Source organism: Cervus elaphus, chromosome 5 (assembly GCF_910594005.1).
Source record: "Cervus elaphus chromosome 5, mCerEla1.1, whole genome shotgun sequence".
NCBI classification, from domain to species: Eukaryota; Metazoa; Chordata; class Mammalia; order Artiodactyla; family Cervidae; genus Cervus; species Cervus elaphus.
Genome location: NC_057819.1, coordinates 38,949,602 through 38,974,317, shown reverse-complemented (window position 1 = coordinate 38,974,317; position 24,716 = coordinate 38,949,602). Strand labels below are relative to the sequence as shown.

The following is a 24,716-nucleotide window of genomic DNA, read 5'->3' as shown; positions in this document are numbered from 1 at the left end:
TCATTACTGATGGCATAATACCAACCAATTTTATGTTCCAATGTATGGGCACCAAAAATCAATAGACTAGAAAATTATGGAATGCAGTGGTTTTTGTGCTCTACATAAGGAAGCTCAAATTCTACGTTAGATGAAAAATTTGTATGACCACTTGAACTGGGCACTATGAGAAGGCATGATATCTCCCATCAATTAAATTTAGGCTGCAAGCTGATCTCTGTTGCCTTCTCTGTGAGACAATTTATGTCAAGAATTCCATTTATATTAACATATTTTAAAATTGATTTCTCCAGATATCTTACCTTTTAGGTGTTAGATTTTTATATTAAAGAAAAGAAAACTAGTTCTCACTCTTTACCTTTTCTGCATAATGAACTACACATATTAAAATATTCTACTTGCCTTTTCACTAGTCACTTAAACAATGGTAGGATAACATCATACATAATTCACATTCAGAAAAAAAAAATTCACATTCAGAACAGATTTAGAGGTATTATAAACATTGAAGAAGCACATCAAAATAATACTTTTAAAATCTCACTCAACATAAACATTTATTGAATCTTTAGGCATCCATGTACTTACTGGTTTAAGAAGTTTACCCGAACTGTCTACTGTTCATAAGTTAGTATGGCTGTTACCTCCATGTTATATATAAATAACATGAAAGAAAGGGATAGAAAGGTTGAGCAAGTTTTTTAGGGCCATTGACCTGGTGAGGAATGGAACTAGGTTTTGACTTGAATGGGGAGCTCTTGACCACTGACATAAAAGCCAGAAGGTGTTGGCAGCAGGACACATGCTGCTCAGTGAGATGCTCTGGGATTCCGGACAAGCCAGTCTCAGGGAACAACACGAGGCACAAGCTGGAGAAAAAGGCCCATCTGTGGGGGACCTTAGCTATTGTCCAGGTTAAGCTTGTGTAGCATCTGGGGACATCTGTCTGGCCATAAATTTTAAATTTTTCACAGCACATGTTAAAGCCCAAATCAATATTTTCTGAGTTATTATGGATGACCAGTGTTTGGCCTAAAGCTCTGAAATATGTGTTTAATTATACACAATTTAATGAAATGGAAGTTAATTGTGTGAATGATGTTAGTATCTCTCCCATTGTCTGCTTGGAAAAAACAATAACTAGAGCTTATCTGTGCATTTGTGTGGACAAAAGGGGATGTCATGGGAAGGAGGGGCGATATCTGATGACTCGTGAGAGGGGATAACTAAATCAAGGTCCCAGATATCATGAAAGGCTCTTTTATCTCTATTACTGACACTGTATTCCACTCACTAAATCTGTCTCCTTATATGCAAAATGGGAATAATGAGAACAAACCTACCCCAATAGGGGTGTGGAGGGGAATGTGACATGTTTAGAATAGTGCCTGGTACATAGAACGTATTCTATATTACTCTTCGCTGTTGTACTTGTTTTAGAAATCAGGGGGAAGAAAAGGAAAATTGACATTTAAAAGGTCAGTTTTTAATCTTACAGATTACTGTGTCATAATTCTCAGGATTTTTGTCCCCTGACAAAACTTTCAAGTCAGTCCTATGACAATATTATTCACGAAAAGATTTTGAATCATTTTTTTCTTTTAATGATTTTATTTTGTAGTTATAAGTGTATGAGACTCAGCTTTCAAAACTTCCACAGCTTTGTATAACATGTGTTGAATTGAAAATTTAAAAATGCAAAATTTACAAATTTCAAGTGAGAGAACACCTGAATATGTCTGATATGCTCTCTAATCAACAATGCTTAAACTTGTTAAGAATAATTCAGTAACTACCAAATGGTTTTATCTTTGGTATTCTAAAGTGTCTGATGACATACATATGAAAAACCTCAAAAAATGATGACTAACTCATTTGGTCAGGAACGCGTGATTTCTTTCCTTGTCTATAAACTACACTACATAAATGTTGTTCCTGATGTGTTTTCTGAATTAGTAAGCAAAAAGAAAAAAAAAAAAACACAAAACATTGTTTACCTAGGAAAATATTCAACAAATTCAATCTCATGGTTTCCATACCAGAGAACAATTTTTCCACGAGTTCTTGAAAGCACAACAGCATATGATCCTGGCCTGAGAAGTGGCCCCAAGGTAATCCCATATCCACATGGGGTATTTCTCAAGCAAAGAACCATCACGAGTCCCCTTTCCTCCACTTGTTAGCAGCCACAGCCCACTTGAACAGCACTTGGGGTTCTTCTCTTCCTCTTTTCTTCAAGAATTGATAGAGTGACCAGATTTCTACAATGGCCTCACTTTCTTATTGCCCCAGGGGATGGGCATGCAGGTCTTATGTACTTTTGAAGTTTTACAAAGAAATTGTACAAAGACATAATTCTACATTTCTAAGTCTCTTACTGAGATTTAACTAACTCTGAACTCTTCCTCCAATATTTCTCTTTTATTCTCAGGATAGGGCCTTCCACCACTCAGCTAACTCTAGCCTCAGACTGGGTCCTCCACAAGGCCCTGCCTCTCAGCTCTAGGCAGGAAGATGAAATCAAGGGACAGAAAGCAGGAATGCCCCCTGATTTTGAGCGAATAAGCCTCATATCCCAGGTGGCTTTGTGATAAAAAAGCCACCTGCCAATGCAGGAGAGGCAAGCTTGATCCCTGGGTCAGGAAGATCCTCTGGAGGAGGAAATGGCAACCCACTCCAGTATTCTTGCCTGGAAAATCCCAAGGACAGAGGAGCTTGATGGACTACAGTCCAAAGGGTTACAAAGAGTCGGACTTGTCTGAGCACAACAACACAACAAAGACTTATATCTACAACAGACTTCTCAGAGGAAGGATGCAAGTTACCTAGTCCTTGGTGCACACAGATTTCAGATTCATGAAGCAGGTATTACTATTTAAATTTTTTTAATAAAGAACTTTCAACTCAAAGAATTTAAACAACTTACTTACATTTAGCCATAGTGGACAGAGCCTTCCCTGGTGGCGAAGTGGTAAAGAATCTGCCTGCTAATGCAGGAGACTTGGGAGACGTGGGTTCGATCCCTGGGTTGGGAAGATCCTCTGAAGTAGGAAATGGCAACCCACTCCAGTATTCTTACCCGAAAACCACATGGACAGAGAAGTATAGTCCATTGGGCCACCAAGAGTCAGAGACAACTTAGCGACTGAACAACAACAACAATAGTGGACAGAAGGAAAGTCAACTCTGAACTCTTAAAAAAATATATTTTCTCTGTTCATTAGGCTCAGATAAAAGTATGCCACTCTTACTGCAGATGTTTTACTCATTATTATTATTATTGATGTACTTCTACCATATTTTCTATTAAGTTATAATATAATTGAGAGCAGAAATTATTGTTTAATTCATCGTTATCTAAACCCATAATGCATAGGTTGCCTTCAATGTTTATTAAGTTCTCCTTTGACTCTATATATGGAAATCTGATCTAGTGACTACATGGCTGAAAGTTCAAAAAGCTGATCACTTCTGGGAATAAATATAGGTTTTAGCCTAAGGCTGGGGTCAGAGAACAAAACTTCTGACAAAGGTCACCATTTTGGAGATAGTCTACTGCTTATAACAGAGGGTCCCAATTAATCCTGAATCCCATGAGAGGAATCAGAATACTAGGGGTCAATATTTTGCTTGGATAGATCTGATAATGATGAACTATATAGGTTGTGGCGTAATAGGGCAAGATTACTCAGTTTCATCTGGAATTGATTTATGAGAACCAGATGCAATCAGAAAGAAGTAGAATGTAAAGACATAGACTCCTGATAGAAGACAGTGAGCCAATGAATGGAGCTGAAGATACAAGTGAAATGAAAGGACAAAATCTCAGAAATTTTTAAGTATAGAGGCAAGCAGCCTACAGGAGACATGTGAAATGCAATTGGAAGTCAGATGATAAAAGGAAGCTCAAATTCATTTTGTAAAAATATTTTGTATTTTATATATCATACATCTCTGTGTGTATATCAGTTCAGTTCAGTTCAGTTGCTCAGTCATATCTGACTCTTTGCGACCCCATGAATCGCAGCACACCAGGCCTCCCTGTCCATCACCAACTCCTGGAGTTTACTCAGACACATGTCCATTGAGTTGGTGATGCCATCCAGCCATCTCATCCTCTATTGTCCCCTTCTCCTCCTGCCCCCAATCCCTCCCAGCATCAGGGTCTTTTCCAATTAGTCAACTCTTCGCATGAGGTGGCCAAAGTACTGGAGTTTCAGCTTCAGCATCAGTCCTTCCAATGAACACCTAGGACTGATCTCCTTTAGGATGGACTGGTTGGATCTCCTTGCAGTCCAAGGGACCCTAAGAGTCTTTTCCAACACCATAGTTCAAAATATATATGAGAGTAAAAGTGAAAGTGTTAGTCGCTCAGTCATGTCGGACTCGTTGCGACCCTATGGACTATAGCCTGCCAGGCTCCTCCATCCGTGGAATTCTCCAGGCAAGAATAATGGAGTGGGTGGCCATTCCCTTCTCCAGGGAACCTTTCTGACCCAGGGATCAATCCTGGGTCTCCTGCACTGCAGGGGGAATCTTTACCATCTGAGCCACCAGGGAAGCCTGTATATATTTTATAAAGTATATATATATACTTTATATATATATATATATACACACACACTATGTGTATATACATATATACATATACATATATACATACATATACATATATATATATACACACACACTATGTATATATACTATGTATATACTATATATATATATATACTATGGTGGTTCAGTTGCCAAATCGTGTCCGACTCTTGTGACCTCATGGACTATATATAGCCTGCCAGGCTCCTCTGTTCATGGGATTCTCCAAGCAAGAATACTGGAATGGGTTGCCATTTCCTTCTCCAACATATATACAATAAATGTGGGTAAATAGATAGGAAACTGCTTAAATTTTTAGAGCAACAGCAAAAAAATACATATGATTCTGAAAAGCATTTTTTTAAATGTGTAAAAACACATCTCACATACACACACACACACACACACACAAAGATTATTCACAGTTTAATCTTCTGATAGTCCATTACACTTGAGTAGTTCCAAACTTTGTCTTGAGTCATATTTTATACTCTTAAACTTGGGAAATGATTAAACTGGTATTGCCTTTAAACATTGGTGGCTTAAAAAGATCAAACATATTACAATAAAGTTCAAGGAAACCTAAAATAAGATTTTAAAAAGAAAAATGTTTCAGGCAACTGCTCTATCAGAAAATTCATCTTCAAAGTGTAATGAATGAATCTAAAGATCTAATTAAAGTTCTAACTGCAGGCATTTTACATATTTAATGTTAGTCCCCATAAATTAAACATACTTTCCTGAAACATGAGAAACTATTCAGCCGCATTAGAATTTTTGCTTATCTGAAATCTGTTGCTTTGCCGAAAAGCTAATTTCATTCTTAACATCAAACATTTGGTGGAACAGTCCTCTGACTGGGTGTGTTTGTTGTAATAAAGTATTACCTTCTTTTTTATACTTTGAGTAAACATTTTCTCACAGTAAGTAAGCCATCCCCTGAAAAGGTATTGAAATCAACCATTCAGTATTGACTTTAAATTATGTGATTTGACTTAAATTTGAATCCAGAAAATATGTGAAGCAAGTAACTATGTCGTAGGATTTAAATATGACCAATAGCATTTATCTTAAAATTTTCATTTTATAATATATTACCACTAATTCTACAAATATGTTTATATAAATTAGGTAGGTACACACTTAGGTAACATTTTATTTTTAATCCTTTCTCAGGAATCTTTATCAAAAACAGTTTCCTTTTTATAAATTCTTATACTAAAGAATCTGCCTGTAATGCAGGAGACCCAAGTTCTATCCCTGAGTCAGGAAGATACCCTGGAAAAGGGAATTGCTACCTACTTCAATATTCTTGGGCTTCCCTGGTGGCTCAGAGGTTAAAGTGTCTGCCTGCAACGCGGGAGACCCGGCTTTGATCCCTGGGTCGGGAAGATCCCCTGCAGAAGGAAATGGCAACCCACTCCAGGATTCTTGCCTGGAGAATCCCATGGACAGAGAAGCCTAGTGGGCTACAGTCCATGGGTTCACAAAGAGTTGGACAGGACTGAGCGACTTCACTTTCACTTTCAATATTCTTGGAGAAGGAAATGGCAACCCAGTCCAGTATTCTTGCCTGGAGAATCCCATGGACGGAGGAGCCTGGTGGGCTACAGTCCACAGGGTCTCAAAGAGTCAGACACGACTGAGTGACTTCAGTTCAGTTCAGTTCAGTTCAATATTCTTGCCTGGAGAATTCCATGGACAGAGAAACCTGGTGGGCTACAGTCCATAGAGTCACAAAGAGTTGGACATGACTGAGCAACTAAATAGAGGTGACAAATAGAGGTGGACTAAATAGACTAAATAGAGGTGACAAATAGGTGACAAATAGGTGACAAATAGGACTAAATAGAGGTGACAAAACTAAAGAAAGAACTTAGCAATGTTATGTAAGTAAGACTGAAAAGTTGCTCATAGTGTGAATGTAGTTAATGTCACTGAAATGTACACTTAAAAATCATTAAAGTGGTAAATTTTATGTTATATGGATACATAATTTTTAAGAGTTTACAAAATAAAACATGATGTAAACTAAGTATTTTATCCCCCAGATAAAGTATGTGATAAAGACTTAATTTTGGAGAACATTAAAAAAAAGAACCCTAACAGCACATGTTGAAACTCTGAAATACTAGAAGCAACCATCAAATTCAAACTATAGCCTGCGTCCTGCCTACTTAGTGAAACTATCAAATTATATATCTTTGGAATAATTATCTAAATAGGATACAAATTAAGATTAAGTTTTAACATGATACAATTAGAAGATTTTTGAAAAGGAAAAATTCCTCATACTAAGCTTCTATCATTTTCTATTATATTTAATATTTATCCTTTATGTAATATAAACATTCTCTTTAATATTTCAAAGTTTGTTTCCATTTCAAAGTTCAGTTTCCTTCATCTACTCAGATTTATATCTGAAATTAAGTAAATGAGAAATAGACTGAAATTACTTCATCAAATTTCAATTCTATGCAACATGATAGCAATTCTAGCTATTATTTATTGGAATTTTGGAAGCTTGATCATCTTTCTTTTTGTATTTTTATCTTATGACTATACAAATTAAACACTATGTAGGAAAAGTTGTTTCTACTATAGTGTAGCTGATTTAAAGAATATTATGTAAATAAATGATTTATGATAACACTTAGTCACTAATGGGTTTTGTACTAAACTTATTGGAAATAAGAGGAAGTAAAACAATAACCAGTTATGAACCTTGGAAACAAAATTCTCATCTAAGACAAATATTCCAATGGAAATAACCAAACTTCCTTTGACTCAAATATAATAAGTTAAATGCAAGTGATTTCTGGTAACTGAAGATTACCCTAGCACTGTTTGATTTATGGAATCATTGATGTCTTACGGAAAGTTTTCAAGCATTTTTCATTACTAAGAATGTTCATTATAACAGACAAGGCAAGTTCTTCTTCAATATCTTCCCACAAATAATACTGACAGAATGCAGTCTTTCTGGAACATTTAAAAAGCAACTCTCCTCAAATGTAAAATGTCATATTCCACATTTCTGACCTCTCTTGATTATAGAGACATTTGCAATGCAGTGACCCTCTCAGCTGAACAATGTGACAAATAGTTTTCATTCAAAATGTCATCATAGCCTCACCAAGAAACTAAGCATAGTGATTGGATTTTAAGATTAACTTTGGCAAAAGCATCATGTTTCCCCTTCATTAAAAAGTAATTTCCAATCCCTGCATAAGAATGAAGTTTATCCCCTTTCAATCAAATGATAAATGCCCTTAATTAGGGATGCTAATAACTGAAAATTTCCCCTCAGACCTATTAATTATGCTGACACATAGTTCACTATTAGACTTTTTGGCCAAATCTATTGCCAGAATCTCTCTTTAGCCTGTTAGCATATTAGACCGAGAACAGATAAATAAAGGTAATATATTTAATTTGTGCACAATTTAATCTCCCACACCCCAATTAAATGCAGATAACACCACCCAATTGTATCATACATATTGTATATTCTAAGTATAGTATTAAACATTTGCTTTGCACTCCGTAAAACTCCATAAAGCTCTTGGATATGCATTTCTTGATCTGAGAACAGTAATCCTTTGATTTTGAATTCATGAATATTCTTATTTTACTCGCTGTTTCAATGGCAGAGAACTGAATGTTATTTCTCTTTTTTTGCTGCAAAAATCATTTCTCTTTTTAATATAAAATGATATTTAATCCAAAGAGAAGAAACTCATAAACACGGTTTACGTGAAACATAATATGTTAGATGAGCTAATCTGTGGGCAAGATGAGTCATAGTTAAGAAATGGTCTCCTTGATCAGGTTTAGTGGCTTCAGATTCTGTTTCTACTGATTAACAGCTGCAGGTCTGAGTCAAGTTGTTTACTTCTCTAATACTTAGCTTTGCTTTTGTTTTTCTTTTAATTCATAGTATCGGAATCCAATTTACAAGGCTGTTGTGAGATTAAATCAGATCCTATAGTAAGAAATCTGGTGCAAACAAGCACTCAGCAAGGACAGAATGAACATTGTCTAAAGTTTGTCCACATAAGTTGTATCTCTACTCAAACGTGTTTCCAGAGAACTAAACTTTTATATCTACCTGTCATCTCCAGTGGAGATTTCATAATATCTAAAATACAGTATATCAAAAAAATAATGTAAGGAAAATTCAACCTAAAAAAAATCTTTCCTTTTCCTATCCCCAAATTTCTCAGGGCAATACTCTAGGACACACGCTTGATTTGTCTCTTTTACTAATTTCCTACACCTCCAATTCCATCATCAAGTCCTAGTGGCTTAACCTTCAAAACGGATAAAATATTTAGCTCTTTCACACCTCCTCCATACTGTAGCCTAATTTCAAACATTCTCAAGCACTGCTGTCATGGCCTTTTAATCACCATCTCTATTTCCACTGTAGTTTTCACCACTGACAGAAAACCAGATCTCTTTTCCACAAAAACAGGCCACTCCAAAATTCCTTGTTGCTCCCCTGTCCAAAGCTTTAACAAGACTTTGCTTTTCTCTTTGAATAAAAGTAAAACTTCTTTCCCTGGCCTAAAACATTGAGATGATTCAGCCTCTGCCTAATTCATTTATCAAGACTTTTCCTTTCTTTTACTCTAGTAGAGCCGTCCAGGCCTTCCAGTTGTCCTTTGAATAAAGGCAACCTGATCCTTGTCTAGGAACCGTTTCATCTGCAAATTTACCCAGATTTTCACATTTCACTGTCCTGACTCTACTATTAAAAATAATACCTCCAATTCCTTCCTCTCTAGCCACTTAACCTGCTTTATTTAATTACATAGTACCTCATATAACTCCCGACCTATATATTATATTCTGTCTATCTTTCTGACTAGAATGTAACTTTTGTGAGGACAGAGACTGTCATTTTTTCACCACTATATCTCTAGTTCCTAGAAGAATCCCTGGTAGAGACTGCTCCACAGATGCTTCCTGACAAAACATTGTCCAGATGCTTGTTACACATTGACAGCCCAGAGAAGCACATGAGTCTCATTGACTCTAATAATACTTCACTTATAACATCTATTAAATTACCATTATTAATAAATGCAAATGCAAAATGACAATTGGTTGGAATAATTGGCAGTATTATCATCTTCTACCTGTAAAGCCTAGTGAATTTTTTATATCTTCTCCTACTTAGCAATTTAATTTGAACAATGCCTAAATTGAAGCCTGTTCTCAAACAATCAGTATTGAAATTACTGATTCCAGTTGATTTGACACCACTTAAAATATTTTGAAACATTTATTTATGTATTTGGAAAAAGAAAAATAACAGAATGCTTTATTCATTAGAGTACAATGGATCGCATATTAGAAGAAAAGCTTTCTTAAAATTGTGTTGTTTTTTTTTAAATTGTGTTTTTGGAAATTTATGTTTTGCAAAGGGTAATCAGATTCTGATCTTTTTTCAGATATACCATAAGTGAACAAGGGCTCAGTTGGAAGGCAGAAATCCTGGATATTGTTCTTGACTCTGATATTCTCTGGGTCTGTAAGCTCTGGCAAACTGCCTAATTATTCCAGGCCTCAATTTTCTTATCTCAAAAATAAAGGAAATGGACTGGCTCGTTTCCAAGAAGACTTCTGGCTATAAAATTGGCATTTTAAGTCAGATTTTTCTCACTTAGGATTTTTCATATACAGCTTTCTTTTAAAATCCTTCCATATTACACACTAGGTTATTATAACTTCAATAACCCCTTATAGTCACATCTTGTTTTACTGCTTTCTCGTGTACTAATTCACTTCCTTTAAGAGTAGTAGTAGATTTTGATAGGTCACAGACTATGAATTTACTGGTGAGGGTAGAAGATCACCGAAGGTTAAAAAAATTCTGAGACTTGGAAAATTCCATGGATATATATCTATTGGAAATGCTTATCTAAACACCAAAATTCTCATCACAAAATAAGTAAAATTTTTCACATTACATTTATGTGAAGAATCATAGGCCTTTATTACTAAGCTATGTGAAGTCAAATACCACATGTGGGATATATATATAAACATATATAATAAACTATATATATAAACTATATATATTATTATTATTATTTGGTAGCTAAAAAGGTATTCAGTGTTTTGGGAGATATGGGAGGCTCACACTTTTTTGCTGTGGGAAGTCCAGATATAAAAGTATGGCCAAATGCCGAAACTTTTCCAAAGCACAGTGTCTGTTTATGCAGATTCTGAGTCAGTGACCCAAACCAAGAAAAGGTAGGCAGCATGTCACAAAGTAGAGATAAGACCTACCTAGAAACATCTACTAGATAACAGAATTGAATAAAAGCCAGAAGGTTCAGGGGAGAGTCATGAGAATATAGCTCAAGCAGTATTTTGAAGCATTTGAAACTGAATTAAAGCCATAAAACGCTTCAGTGGGTCTTTACATATGACTGCAATTTATCACATCACACTAAACACCACAGAGCCTTAACTGCTTATACTGCTTTTCAAAGCAGGGGTCAATTTGAATGACCACAACCAGTGTAGCAAAAACTTCTGGAATTTCAGCCATCAGTTAAAAAAGATTGGCACTTTTCCTTTCTTGGTAGGTCCTTTGAAAAATCTGCAAGTGATAAATACATAATAATAAACTGCATTTAAGTATGGTAAATAAATATGAAATAATAGTTGCATATTAAAATAACAGGATGGTGATTAGTTGATAAATAATTATGATCATTTTTCACTCATTAAATGATTCATTCATTCAACAAATGTTTATTCAGCAACTGCTATATTACAGATTCTGTTCTGAGTGTTTCTGGGAATTCAGTTTTGAACAAGACTTAGGAGCTTCCCTGGTAGCTCAGCTGGTAAAGAATCTGCCTACAATGTGGGAGACCTGGGTTCGATGCTGGGTCAGGAAGATCCCCTGAAGAAGGGATGGGCTACCCACGCCAGTATTCATGGACTCTCCTAGTGGCTGAGCTGGTAAAGAATCTGCCTGCAATGCAGGAGACCTGGGTTTGATCCCTAGGTTGGGAAGATCCCCTGGAGAAGGAAAGGCTACCCACTCCAGTATTCTGGCCTGGAGAATTCCATGGACTGTATAGTCCATGGCAAAGAGTCAGACACAACTAAGCAACTTTCACTTTCACTTACATGATACTGGAAGTATGACAGTTATTGATGAGGTAATCAAACTGTAGACTGCCAGGTCCCTCTGTCCATGGGATTTCCCAGACAAGAATACTGGAGTGGGTTGCCATTTCCTTCTCCAGGGGATCTTCTCAACCCATGGATGGAATCCACATTTCCTGCACTGGCAGGCAGATTCTTTATTGCTGAGCCACCAGGAGATGTTTATATGAGAGCCACAGTTATATGTTTATATTCTATATAAACATATAACTGTAAATAGCAATTAATGTTTAAGAACAAATTCACAACAGAGTAATGTGATAGAAACATTGGAGAGATGGGAAGTGGGACCTATAGACTGACAGATAAATCCTCTCTGAGAAGTTGACATTTTACTTAGATGCAATGACAAAATGACCACGATACAGATATCGCCTGTCCCCCCCCCCCATTAAGAAATGAAAAAAACAAAATAGCCAGCCACAAAGTAGAACATTCCAGACAGTGAGAACTACAAGTACAAATGCAAAGGGCCAAGGATGAGAAAAAGGTTGGCATTTTTAAAAGGGCCAGATTAACTGGCACTAGCAATTTGCTGTCACAGTTTAGCAACTACTCTCCAGAAGTAAGTCACCGGATCCGTAAGCTTGCTGATTTCTGTAGTGTAAATACTACACTAGCAGATTTCAACCAAACCAATGTGGAAATACTGAACAGAGTTGAGAGGTGACAATGACCAACGGTGAACATAATAGAGGCAGCAGCGGATGATGACCGACGGGTCAGATAGTGGACAGAGGCAAGGTCATTTAATGCCATATGGTCAATGGTAAGAAATTTAGTTTTTACTCTTGGAAATCATTGAATAATTTTAATTAAGCGACAGGGCATAATCATTTAATTTATGGCTTTAAGGTTCATGAGCTGCTTGTTAGAGAGCATACTGTGTGGGAGAAAGGCAGTTAGAAAGCTATCATATTTGCCCTGGCTTGGACTAAAGTGGGGGGCTTCCCAGGTGGCGCTAGTGGTAAAGAACCCACCTACCAATGCAGGAGACATAAGAGATGCAGGTTCAATCCCTGTGTTGGGAAGATCCCGTGGAGGAGAGCATGGCAACATGCTCTGGTGTTCTTGCCTGGAGAATCCCGTGGACCAAGGAGCCTGGTGGGCTACGGTCCATAGGGTCACAAAAAATCAGACATGACTGAAGTGACTTAGCAAGCACACATGCACACAGACTAAGGTGGTGGTAGTGGAGATAAAGAAAACTGGATCAATTCAGGACATTTTGTGAGTCAGAGTCTAGTTGTCAATGGATTTGTTGAACAAAGTTTGCCTTGAGCAATTGTGAAACTGGGGACAGAGAACAACTTATGGAGATTAGGATGGATAAAAATCAGAAATTTTATTTGACCTTACTAAGCTGAAGATGTCCAACAAATATGCTGACTAATATTAATAGCTAAAATAAGTCATTTCCACATTTATTCCTGCTAATACATTTTTCATGTAGGAATTAGTGTTTCCATCAAATAGATAACAATACAAAGGTAACCGCCCTCCAATGTAGGAGATGTGGATTCCATCCCTAAGTCAGGAAGATCCTCTGCAGCAGGAAATGGCAACCCACTCCAGTATTCTTGCCTGGAAAATCCCATGGACAGAGGAGTCTGTTGGGCTATATTTCAAAGGGTCGCAAAGAGTCAGACACAACAGAGTGACTGAGCACACACATAAAGGTAACTTGTTCAACGTCACGTACCTAAAAATTGTCAGAGATGGATTTTGAACCTCTTTTTAACCATAAAGCTATGTGTTTACCTTTATAATATATTTCCATTTTGTAAATTATTTCTTAGGATTAACTTTTTGAAAGTATACAGCTCTGGGTTTCCCTGATAATTCCCTGCTACTTATGCTACTTAAAACATATTACTTAATTTATTGCACTTATGAGAAAATGGTAAGGAAAACTTTTGGAAGGAAGGATCCTTGGGAACAGAATGTCAAAATGTGAAGGACAGTTACTGCTTTAGGGCCAGCTCCCCTCTTAGGATAAACCACATAGTGCTGGGTTCTCTGTGGTACCTTCATGACTACACCTGGGTGAAGCCTTAGCCTCCTGGGGGTGTCTACTTGGTATGTTTTTCTAGAAGAAATAACAATGAGTAATTTGGACTGAAGGCAGAACATCCACACTTTTTATTATATCAGTTGAACAAAATATTATCTTTAATTGAGTTGTCGCCTCAGCTCTTTAAATTAATCCTTAGTAAGTAAATCCTATGGGAGAAAAAAAAAAGTGAGGTAGAATTGTTACCCTCTGTCCTGGTTTTGTTATTTAACCGTGCAATACTTGGCCCCACACACATAGGATAGTGTGGTCGTATTCATTTTAAGCAGTAGACAGGAGTCCTTAGAGAGCTTCCAGAGTGCTACTCTATAGCCCTGCAGTCAGTAAATAAAAATACGATGAAAGTGGAATGCTAATATCTTTTCCACAAATATTCAAAGATTTAGAGGTCTGCTGATAAAAATAAGCTGCTGCTTCAATTGCTGCCATATTGCCAAAGTTGACCCATCTTTGGGTTGCCATCAGATAAGAATTTCAAAAGAGCAAAGGAAAAATGATTTGTGAGCTAAGGAATAAAACTGTCAAATTTTTTTCTTGTTTTAGAACACTTTGATATTTTCCTGGTTCTCAGAACACTGCCAATTTGAGAATAACCTGGCATCTGGGACCTAAAAGCTGCCATATTTTTCTGAATTTTCTCATGTCATCTACTAATTTGACTTTTAAATCATGGCAGTGAATAAGTATTTTAAATCCTGTGTCAGAGACTTCATTCCTGGAATATAAAACTGCAAATTCTGAGGCCTGATATCTGAAGCTCTCACACTGTTCTACACAAGTGGATACTGATGACACTGGAAGTATAGAAAGGAATTGGATATAAAATTATGGTCGCACATGAGTTTTAATAATTTTAAAAACATCTAGTCCAACATACATCACAATTTCTGATTGCTTTATATGTGATTCATATTAAATGATCTCCATACACCTACTTCAATGCTTCTACTCCTGTGTCCTCATAAACCACCAGTCCGTCTCAAGACAACCCCGCAAAAAAGCACTCATAAAAATCTGTACTTTGGGGAAATTTTCAAGTAATCATCTAATTTCCAAGACTGCCAAAATACTCTGACCAAGGGACCAATGTCCCTGAATCTCATTCATGCCTCCCACCATGATTCTTAACATTATGTTTAAGGCCCTGAATGACAGATATCCACATAATTTCATTTTACTGATAATCTGAACTGTCACTTTCTAATAACTCATAGCTCTTCTATCTCAATATTGGATAGAATATAAACACACTTGGTCTTCACATTTTGCATCTTATGGCAACAGTACTTCATAGAAATTAGAGTTGCACTTGTATTACTTGTCCTTATAGTAATAATTTTAGATCTCAAATTTCCTCTAGGATCATGGCTGATGGCATCATGAATGCACACAGTCCAGCTCCCTGAAACCAGGACTTGGTTCTTGCAAAGTCTGCACATTTAGACCAATGCTCTAATGAATCTTCTCCTTGTGAAAATTCCTCTCAACAGGCTGACTCACCCAAGCGTACTAGAAGAGAACACTTTTAACTCTATTATTTCCAGTTTTCTTTCCCTCCCTTCCTTCCTTCTTTGGTCCCTCCCTACTTCCCTCTTTCTTCCTCCCCCTCTTTTTTTCACTTCCTTCCTTCTTACCTTTCTTTTTCTTTCATTTTTTTCCCCTAATGAAATGTCATTTTTATGCTGTCACATTGATGAAGAAGCATCGTTACAAGTGGTGGTTAAGTTTGCTGACTGCCCACAAATTCCTCCCTAACCATAATTTGGCTGACCTACAGTTTTTAATGGTTAAGCACTGACCATGCAATATATTCTTTGAAAGTCTGAAAAAACTGATACCACAAAAAAAATTCTTAATGTAGTAATGCATAAAATGAAAAAATATGAGTTGCAATTTTTTAAAAATGTTTTATAAGAATTTTTGAATGTTTAAAGTGCATGGATCACAATTCACTAAAATCATTATATACACAATGTGTTAGGCATATTTAACACATATCGTTATCAGTTAAACATTGTAATAAACTACTTTGTAATTACTATTATCCCCATTTTACTGAGAAAATACTGAGATTGAAAGAGATACAATTGATACATTTTTAAATAAGACTAATTAAGTAGTAAGGAACAGGGTAGCCATTTATAAGAATTTTTGAATGTTTAAAGTGCATGGATCACAATTCACTAAAATCATTATATACACAATGTGTTAGGCATATTTAACACATATCGTTATCAGTTAAACATTGTAATAAACTACTTTGTAATTACTATTATCCCCATTTTACTGAGAAAATACTGAGATTGAAAGAGATGATAGAAAAAAAAAAAGAAAGAGATGATAGATTTTGTCTGAATAACAAAATAAAATTTGAGAGAACCAGAATTTAAATCATTGTCAGTTCAAATTTAAAGCTTTTAATCAGTATATTATATAGACAATTATTGGGTTTACTTTGCAAATAAAATTATTTTGGAAATTAATATACACTTTTCAAATTTTACTTTACCTCAACACTAAAACCTTCACATACACTAAACTTGGAAGTCAGATACACTAGGGTCTGAATCTTACTCTTCTACTTCTTGGCTGTGTGTGTGTGTGTGTGTGTGTGTGTGTGTGTGTGTGTGTGTGAGTGCTCAGTTGTGTCTGACTCTTTGCGACCCTATAGACTGTAGCTCTCCATGCTCTTCTGTCCATGCGACTTTCCAGGCAAGAATACTGGAGTAGTTTAGCCATTTTCTACTCCAGGGAATCTTCCCAACCCAGGGACTGAACCCATGTCTCAAGTCTCCTCCATTGGCAGGTGAATTCTTTACCACTGCGCCACCTCCTGAGCAAGTGACTTAATTACTCTGAGGAGTTTACTATAAGTAGAGTGGAAACAAAAACACCATAGTCTCTGGAGATAATAAAGTAATGTGTAGAAATGGGTTAATATCTGTAATATCTGGCAAACTGCATGACTCAGATTGCCAAATGTCAAAAAACAACCATTCCCTTCCCCTGCACAATATCCCCCTCTTGGCTTCCACAGGCACACAAAAACGTTTTTAAATTCTCAGAATGATCTGATTGAAAACAGGCACTCTTGTCTAGATGTCTACATTCTTTCTCTGACATGGCTTTTGACTTAGAATGTTCCAAATCACAAATCTCCTGATGGAGAGCTTCTACGAGTGGTGCCCTGTCCATCCAGGGTCACCCTACACTGCATCTCTGATTCTCACAATCACAATCTGCTCCTCGCCCTGGGATGACCTTTGTGTGATGCACCATTTTGTGCAGCAGGTTTTATAGTGACGGATGCCTTAGCAGCCAGATTCCTGGGTCTGGTTCCTCCTCCCCCAAATGATCTCCACAAAGACTGTGCTTCTGGGAGTGCCTAGAATTGACTGCACATACCCAGCAACTGCAGAGGAGAGCTGAGTCTGCGGTGTTTTCATTATAAAGTCTCGCCTCTAAATATCTGACCCTCTACTAGTTTGTACTCCTCTTTATCCTTTTCTTTTCTCCAGATGACTCTTGAAATACCGGATTGACCTGAGCCATGTGGCAGGGACTGCGTTTGTCACCTGAGAATGTGTATCTCCTGACCGAGAAGTACTGCCGACACATATAATGAAACATGTTTCAGATCAACTTGGTTTAAGTTTTATATGGTTACCACACTACATTCTGCTCATCATGGCCTGGGATTTTATAGTTTGCATGAAATATAACACAGTTATTCACACAGATTTAAAAAAAAAAAAAAACAAGAATCATGCTTTCTTTCACAAAGCAATAGTCTAAGATGATTACATTCCCAAAAGTAAATGGCAAATAATACAGACAGAGCCATCTTGATAAATAAGCAATGGCACTATCATTCACATACTTAACATAAATTTATAATTACTCTTAATCTTCAAATTTCCTTTTTTATGAAGCGGTGACATGAAATTGTATACTCTGAAATTGGTCACAAATAACAAAAATATCACTCAATTATATTCATCAAAAACATTTCAACCACAGTAAACACAGCTCATTTGAAAATTCAGAATAATTCTCCTATAGCAGTAGCCACACATCTACATAAATATCCATATACCAAAAATGTCAGTCCTTTGAGGTTCCAACAAATCTGCCTGGTCTTAAAACAATTTCAACAAATTAATAAAGAGATGTCAACATTACTAACTTTCTCAATAATTAAAATAGTAAGTTTTAACAATTTTTATAAATGAATATTACATAAGGACAATGCTTCATAATTCCCTGAGACTTTTGAAGATCAATGATTCATTCATTCATTCATTTATTCAACACATATTTAAGCACGTCTACTTTCTTCAAGGCACGGAGGTGCTTTAACAAATTTCAGTTGTTTCAGCTTTGAATTAGAAGTGTAAAACAAAATAGTGGTTAACAGTAATGTTACTTTTTGAATAGACTGTATTTTATACTACTTGCTCTACAATTTTATGCAATTACTGTTTCCAAACAGTGAGAGCTAATGTATACTGCTTTTCTTTCTCCCTGTGGTAGTTTTTTTTTTTTTTTTTAACATTTTTATTTATTTATTTATTTTTTCATTTATTTTTATTAGTTGGAGGTTAATTACTTTACAATATTGTAGTGGTTTTTTACACTGCTACTCAGTGAGAAGCCAGGCTCTCACTGACACCCCTTTTGGAGTTCTGTGGGGCTTCATCAGATGCTTATTATATCTACTTATGGCTTTGCAGAACCTACAGGACTCATGAAGTAGAACTCTGGACCCACTGTCTTAACTCCATGACCAGTTAGAACCATCTGAATTTTTCAAAGCTAAGGTACTTGAAATGTCCAAAGTCAAGGGGTAGAGTATAGAGTCACCCCCAAAGATACTGGGTCAGCCTACCAGGCAAGGATATATTGTGTCTTATGGGAATAGAGCTTTGTTTGTAATGTGCTTAAACCCTTCCCATTTACATATAAATGTCATAAAGTGATCTATGTTCTATAAAATGATGTGGATACAACTGAAGTTCCAAGCATTAGTAAATTTCAAAAGACATTTAGTTTAGTGGTGGATAAACATACTTCTATTTACATATATTATGAAGAAAATTTTCACTGTCGAACAAGGTTATTACAGATTTACCTGAATCTGTAGCTGTGATCAGCAAGACAAAATGTTCCTTTGTTTCACGGTCCAAACTCTGTGTTACTCGAAGTTCTCCACTAGCTGAGAGAGTAAAAGCATTGTCGTCATTACCACCGAATAGAACATAAGAGAGTTTGCTGTTGGAACCTTGATCATCATCTCTTGCCACCACCTACAGGAGAAAATAATACAGGCCATGAATGTGAGTAATACTCACAAAATGTATATCATGAAATAAAGTGTATTATTAAAAATAAGCATTATTATTAAAAATAAGTCTATTATTGAAAATAATAGGGTAGAGTCATACAGACCAATATTAAAAGGTTTCAGAGACATGTTTATAAGTTTTAGGTAAAATATGAAAATGGCACAGAGTACAATATATAATTTGTATAAAACCGGGTTTAAAATCAACACATTGCATTTTTGGAAGATTCCACAAAAAATCTTTTAACAGCAGATTCATCCAGGTAGTTGGATTTGTAAAGGGGGAATGAAGAACAACATTTGTAAAAGTTTTCAAACTTTAACATCATTTTATTTTCTTAGAATAACTGTTACAGTGAAACAAAATTCAAAAATGCACAAATGCATAAATGTGTGCAGCAGAGGTAAACACAAAAGGATGTAATTGAAATACAATATTTCATCTACAAGGAAATCAACAGGTCCTTAGGTGTAATTTTCATAAACCTGTCCTTTTCAAGATCTGCTGTATGGGCAAGTAAGAGTTTTTGGATAAGAATGAGGAAGAGAGTGGGGTAGCATGACCACTGTAACTAAATGGATTGTCTTACAATGAGCACAATATTTGTTTCATTTAAATATACTTACCTGAAGAACTGTTCTGGGTAATGTTCCCAGATTCTCAGGGACATTTACAGAATATGGAGATAGCTCAAATATGGGGACAAAATCATTAACATCCAGGAGAACAATGCTGACAGTAGAGGTATCAGTTCTGGGAGTGCTGCCCCGATCTGTTGCCTGAACAGTTAAAGAGTAAGTAGGGGTCTTCTCGCGATCCAAAGGCTTAGCCACGGTGATTGCCCCTGTGACTGAGTCGATCCGAAATTCCTGATTGGCATTACCATCGACAATGCCATAGCGGACCTGTCCATTTGTACCTTCATCTTCATCTGCTGCGAATACTTGTATTATATCCGTTCCAGTAAGTGTATTTTCATTAATCTCCACTTTATACATGGCCTGTTCAAAAACAGGGTTATTATCGTTGATGTCAAGTACCATAACTACCACCTCTGTAGATGAAGACAGAGATGGGTGACCTTTGTCCGTAGCCACCACCGTGAGCGTGTAATTGGAAACCTCCTCTCTATCTAGCTCTCCAGTGAGCCTTACTTCTCCATCGATGGTCCCGATAGTGAACTTATTTCCTGAAGGGTTCAGTAGGGTGTATTCAATGTAGCTGTTTGGGCCGCTGTCTGGGTCATTTGCTTGTGCTTTGAAAACAATGGTATCAATAGGTGTATTTTCTGGAATGTAGGTCAATTTAGGGGAAAGAAAGGTTGGGGGGTTATCATTGACATCCAGCAAAATAATGGAGATTTGAGCAGTGCTTGTGAATCTGGAGGCTGGAAGCTGTGGCAGGTCATGCACTTGAACGACCAGGTTGTAGAAGGACTGACTCTCTCGGTCCAAAGGTTTTAGAACTTTCAGTACCCCATTCTTGTCAACTGTAAACTGCCCAAGGCTATCACCAGAAGCAATGCTGTAAGCCAACTGGGAGTTGATGCCTGAAATGGAAGGGGAAAAAAATTAAATTTTCTGAACTAAATGCTTATTGCAAACTAAACTGCACCAAAAAATTCATGATATGAACCTGTGTATTTGATACACATGGCCTCCAAACACACCTTATGAATGATTTAGCCACAGTTAATTTTCTTTCCAAGGAATACATAACCCATAACTCTCTTCTTGGTATCATTTGATTTAAAAAGATGTTTACAATCTGGTGAACAAATGATCTATATACTGCTGGCTATTTACCAAGGTGTTGAAATGGTAAATTACGAAAGTAAAGAGGAAAAAAATATACTAGAGAGCGGATATTTTTCTATACATTTCTTTATTGCTGTCACATAATTCCTGAGAGTTCAACATTAACAGTGCCACACTCTACTACTAGCCAAACATTTATCACATTAGTAATTTATTGAGGCCAACACCAATTTTCAGAGAATGATAATAAAATTTTCTGATATATGGCATTAGTCATGGATGCTTTAAGTCTACTTTTACATTTCTTGGCAGAACCAATAAATACTTTTTAATTTCTATTAAGTGTCCGGCTAATACCTCTGAGAAAATAATTCTCTTTCAAATTTTATTATGTTTATTTACTGTGGTTTAAAAGTATTTTTGAAGGAAATGTTAGCAGTAAATGTATGCATAAAAGACTCCAAATATAAAGATTCACACTATTATTGGGCTATTTTTAGATAATGTTTTATCAGTTTTTCCCAGGAACATATGTCACATTTTAATTTAAAAAGGCATATATAAATCATTTCAGAAAATGATTGTAGACATTCATCTAAGAGATGATGTGGAGAATCGCTCAGCCTATTCATTAGTTTAGTAAATAATTTAAAGCTAAATTACAGATAAGCAGCGCAAACACAAAGAAAAATTATATTTCCTGCCCCAGAATAGCATTTTCTTCACTGGTCCATAATGTCATGTGTATTTTTATGTTTTATCATAAACATGCTGGGCAATTATAGGATCACCTAAGAATTTCTAAGAAACATATCTTATACCTAGATAATCCATCCTTAATAAAGATACTCTACTCTGGGATCTTATGCTATGGAAAATCCATTGAGTTATATAAACTACTTACAAATGGCTCCTTTATTTATGAACTTTAACTACTCAGGTGTCAAAAATGATGCCCACTCTTAGCCAAAAGTCTTTGAGAACAAGTTGATCACCCTTTTCTTGAAAAATACTCTTTCTTAGAATTCTGTAGATACTTCAGTTAGCTTCTGCCTTTTCTTGAAACCCCTTAAGTCCTTGTAAAGGCAGGTTTTAGTTGATTAATACAGTTTTCTTTTCTACCAGTTAGTGCCTGCTTATTTGTTTTTTCTTGTTGTTGTTTTTAATGCTAGAATTATTATTTTCCCATGCTTTGATAGTCTCTTATCTAAGATTCTTTGTCTATATGTTGATGCAGAGGAAACTATTTATGGAGATAACTTTCAGGCACTGGCTTATTCACAAAAATTTCTAGGATAAACAAGGATTGAGTAGATCTTTGAAAAGGTAGGGGTTTTCTCCTCATTAAGAGTTGTGGCTTTTAATCTTTGCAGTTTATTTAAGACCATTCACAAGAGAACAAAGCAGAGGTTATAAAGTTCAAAATACTTAGGACACTGAGGATCAGGAAAAATATGAATAAATAAAGCTAATGGAGGTCATAGGTCAATTCACCAGCAGGAGATAAAGAGAATTTTAAGATCTGGATAGAACAAGGTCAACAGCCTACTTCAACTCTCTGACTTAAAATTCCACAGGTTTGGGGGAAGAAAAGTTCTATCAACTGATGCAGAAAAAAGAAAAAGGTTTCATCAACTGGTACCAAATATGGATATATTACTGAGAAAGTAATTTGATTGAGAAAGTAATCTGATTTTAAATACATATATATAACACATATATTATAATGATATATATTTAATATATTTTTAAATAGAATTACTCTCTTAGGAATTTTTTTTTGCATTTCCTATGGCTAACTCTGTCAGTAAATATTTAGTTCCTATTCTTTGAGGTACAAATTCAGACACAATTATTATTGAGAAAAAGTTATGAAGACACCTGGATAAAAATAATACCAATAAGCAGAGATATACTTCTATGTAAGCATATAGACCTTTCATGCCCAAGATCAAAAGAAATTTAAAATAGTGACAAAACTACACATGGCTACAAAGTGATGGCCTAACATTTCTACATAAATCAACTGGAAGGCAAGCAATTAAATCTAGGATTGGAACACCCCTGGTCCACTGTGTATGCTACTTCCTGGAGTAAATAATTAACTTGCAGAGGCAAAAAAAGAACATGATACCAAGATTTTATAGCCTTGTCGTAAACGGCAGGACAGCCTCCTTTTTAGGGAGAAAGTTTGCTGGGTAGGTGGGTTTTGGAAGTAATAAATATTAACTAGAATTATGAAAAAGATAAAAATGATTTTATATTTAAACTCATAATGATGAATACATCAGATGATAACATTAAAAATGAACTGGTAATGATAACAGTCATTATCTTTGAGAACATAAACATAGAAATACAACTGGTTTTGCACAAATATTGCAGCACAATCTAAGAAAGAGCTTTCATCTCAGGAACTGAAACTGTACTGCTGCAATTACAGGTCATAGAAACCATCTCTACGGACTTTACTGTGAAGAAAAGGATTTTTCACTCCTGTCATGTCTAAGTGACTTTGGGCATGTGCTCTACATCTAGAAAATACATGTAGACATACTGAAACTCAAAATTCTCCCTGAACCTTTATACTATCCTAAAAAATAAAGAGCTCAGGCCATTCTTCTCTCTCTACTCCTTGCATCAAATATCCCAATCATGAATCAGTAAACATATTATTTTAACATTCTATGATTTATTCATATGTGCTAGAACTTGAATTTAGTGGGCTTTTACAGCCCCCAGATCTTTAAGCTACGAATAGTCCATATTTCTAACCATTTATGTTCAGTGTTCTGAAAGTGGTTTAGTTACATGATTCTTTCTGGCAGTTTTATTGTGTGTGTGGTTGTGTTAGTTTTTTTTTTTTTTTTTTGGTTGGTTTTTATTTCAGTCTTGAGAATAATTTAGTTCCAGGAAATACAGCACATAACTGTAGGTATGTGGCTCTGTTACAAAATGTGCATATTTATTCACAGTCCATAAATGCCTAATTATTTCTATGATGAACTAGTATTTGTCAACTTATCATATAGCTGCAACACATGGAACTCTTGCAAACAACATTCACTTTTATGAAGCAGTTCCAATAAGGTCATCAGGTCACTGGAAAATGAAACTCATTTACAGGTCAATTGATCTGCATTGTGTACCAAGCATATATCAGTAAATTTATTCAACAATAATTATAATTACTTTATTCTCAAAGTACTCTATGACTCCCCAATATTTTTAAGAGTATATGAATTTATTTCTAGGATAACATAGTAATTATCAAAGTTATACTATTTCCATGAAACTTCAATTTATAATGTGTGTGCTCAGTTGCTCAGTCCTATCTGACTCTTTGCAACTCCATGGACTGTAGCTTGCCAGGCTCCTCTTTCCATCCATGGAATTTTCCATGCAATACTGGAGTGGGTTCCCATTTCCTTCTCCAAGGGATCTTCCCAACCCAGGGATCTAACCCATGTCTCTTGTGTCTCCTGCATTGGCAGACAGGTTCTGTACCCCTAGCACCCACCATACTTTGCCTCAATATAATACTTTCTTAGCTGTATGAATGAAAGCCTTGAGATGAATACATGTGCTACTTATCTTGTGAACACAGTAAAATATTTGCTTTATTCTTATTAAATGGTTATGCAATCTAAAATTTTAGGTTAAACTCAGAGAATTTAGATATAAGTAACAGAAACTGTTAAATTTATTTTTGTATAAAATGTCTTCATTTAAAATGACAATATTATCTCA

General features: G+C 35.8%; 1 protein-coding gene across 1 annotated transcript in view; it reads right to left on the bottom strand.

Annotated features, from left to right (window-relative positions):
- The window catches only part of FAT4 (FAT atypical cadherin 4), a 175,480-nt gene that overhangs the window by 56,048 nt on the left and 94,716 nt on the right, over positions 1-24,716 (bottom strand). Inside the window, exons 5-6 of the mRNA XM_043902378.1 lie at positions 19,836-20,758; positions 18,996-19,170 (exon numbers count right to left, since the gene is read on the bottom strand). Of these exons, the coding sequence (XP_043758313.1) occupies positions 18,996-19,170; positions 19,836-20,758 (1,098 nt within the window). The remainder of the gene's footprint in view (positions 1-18,995; positions 19,171-19,835; positions 20,759-24,716) is intronic.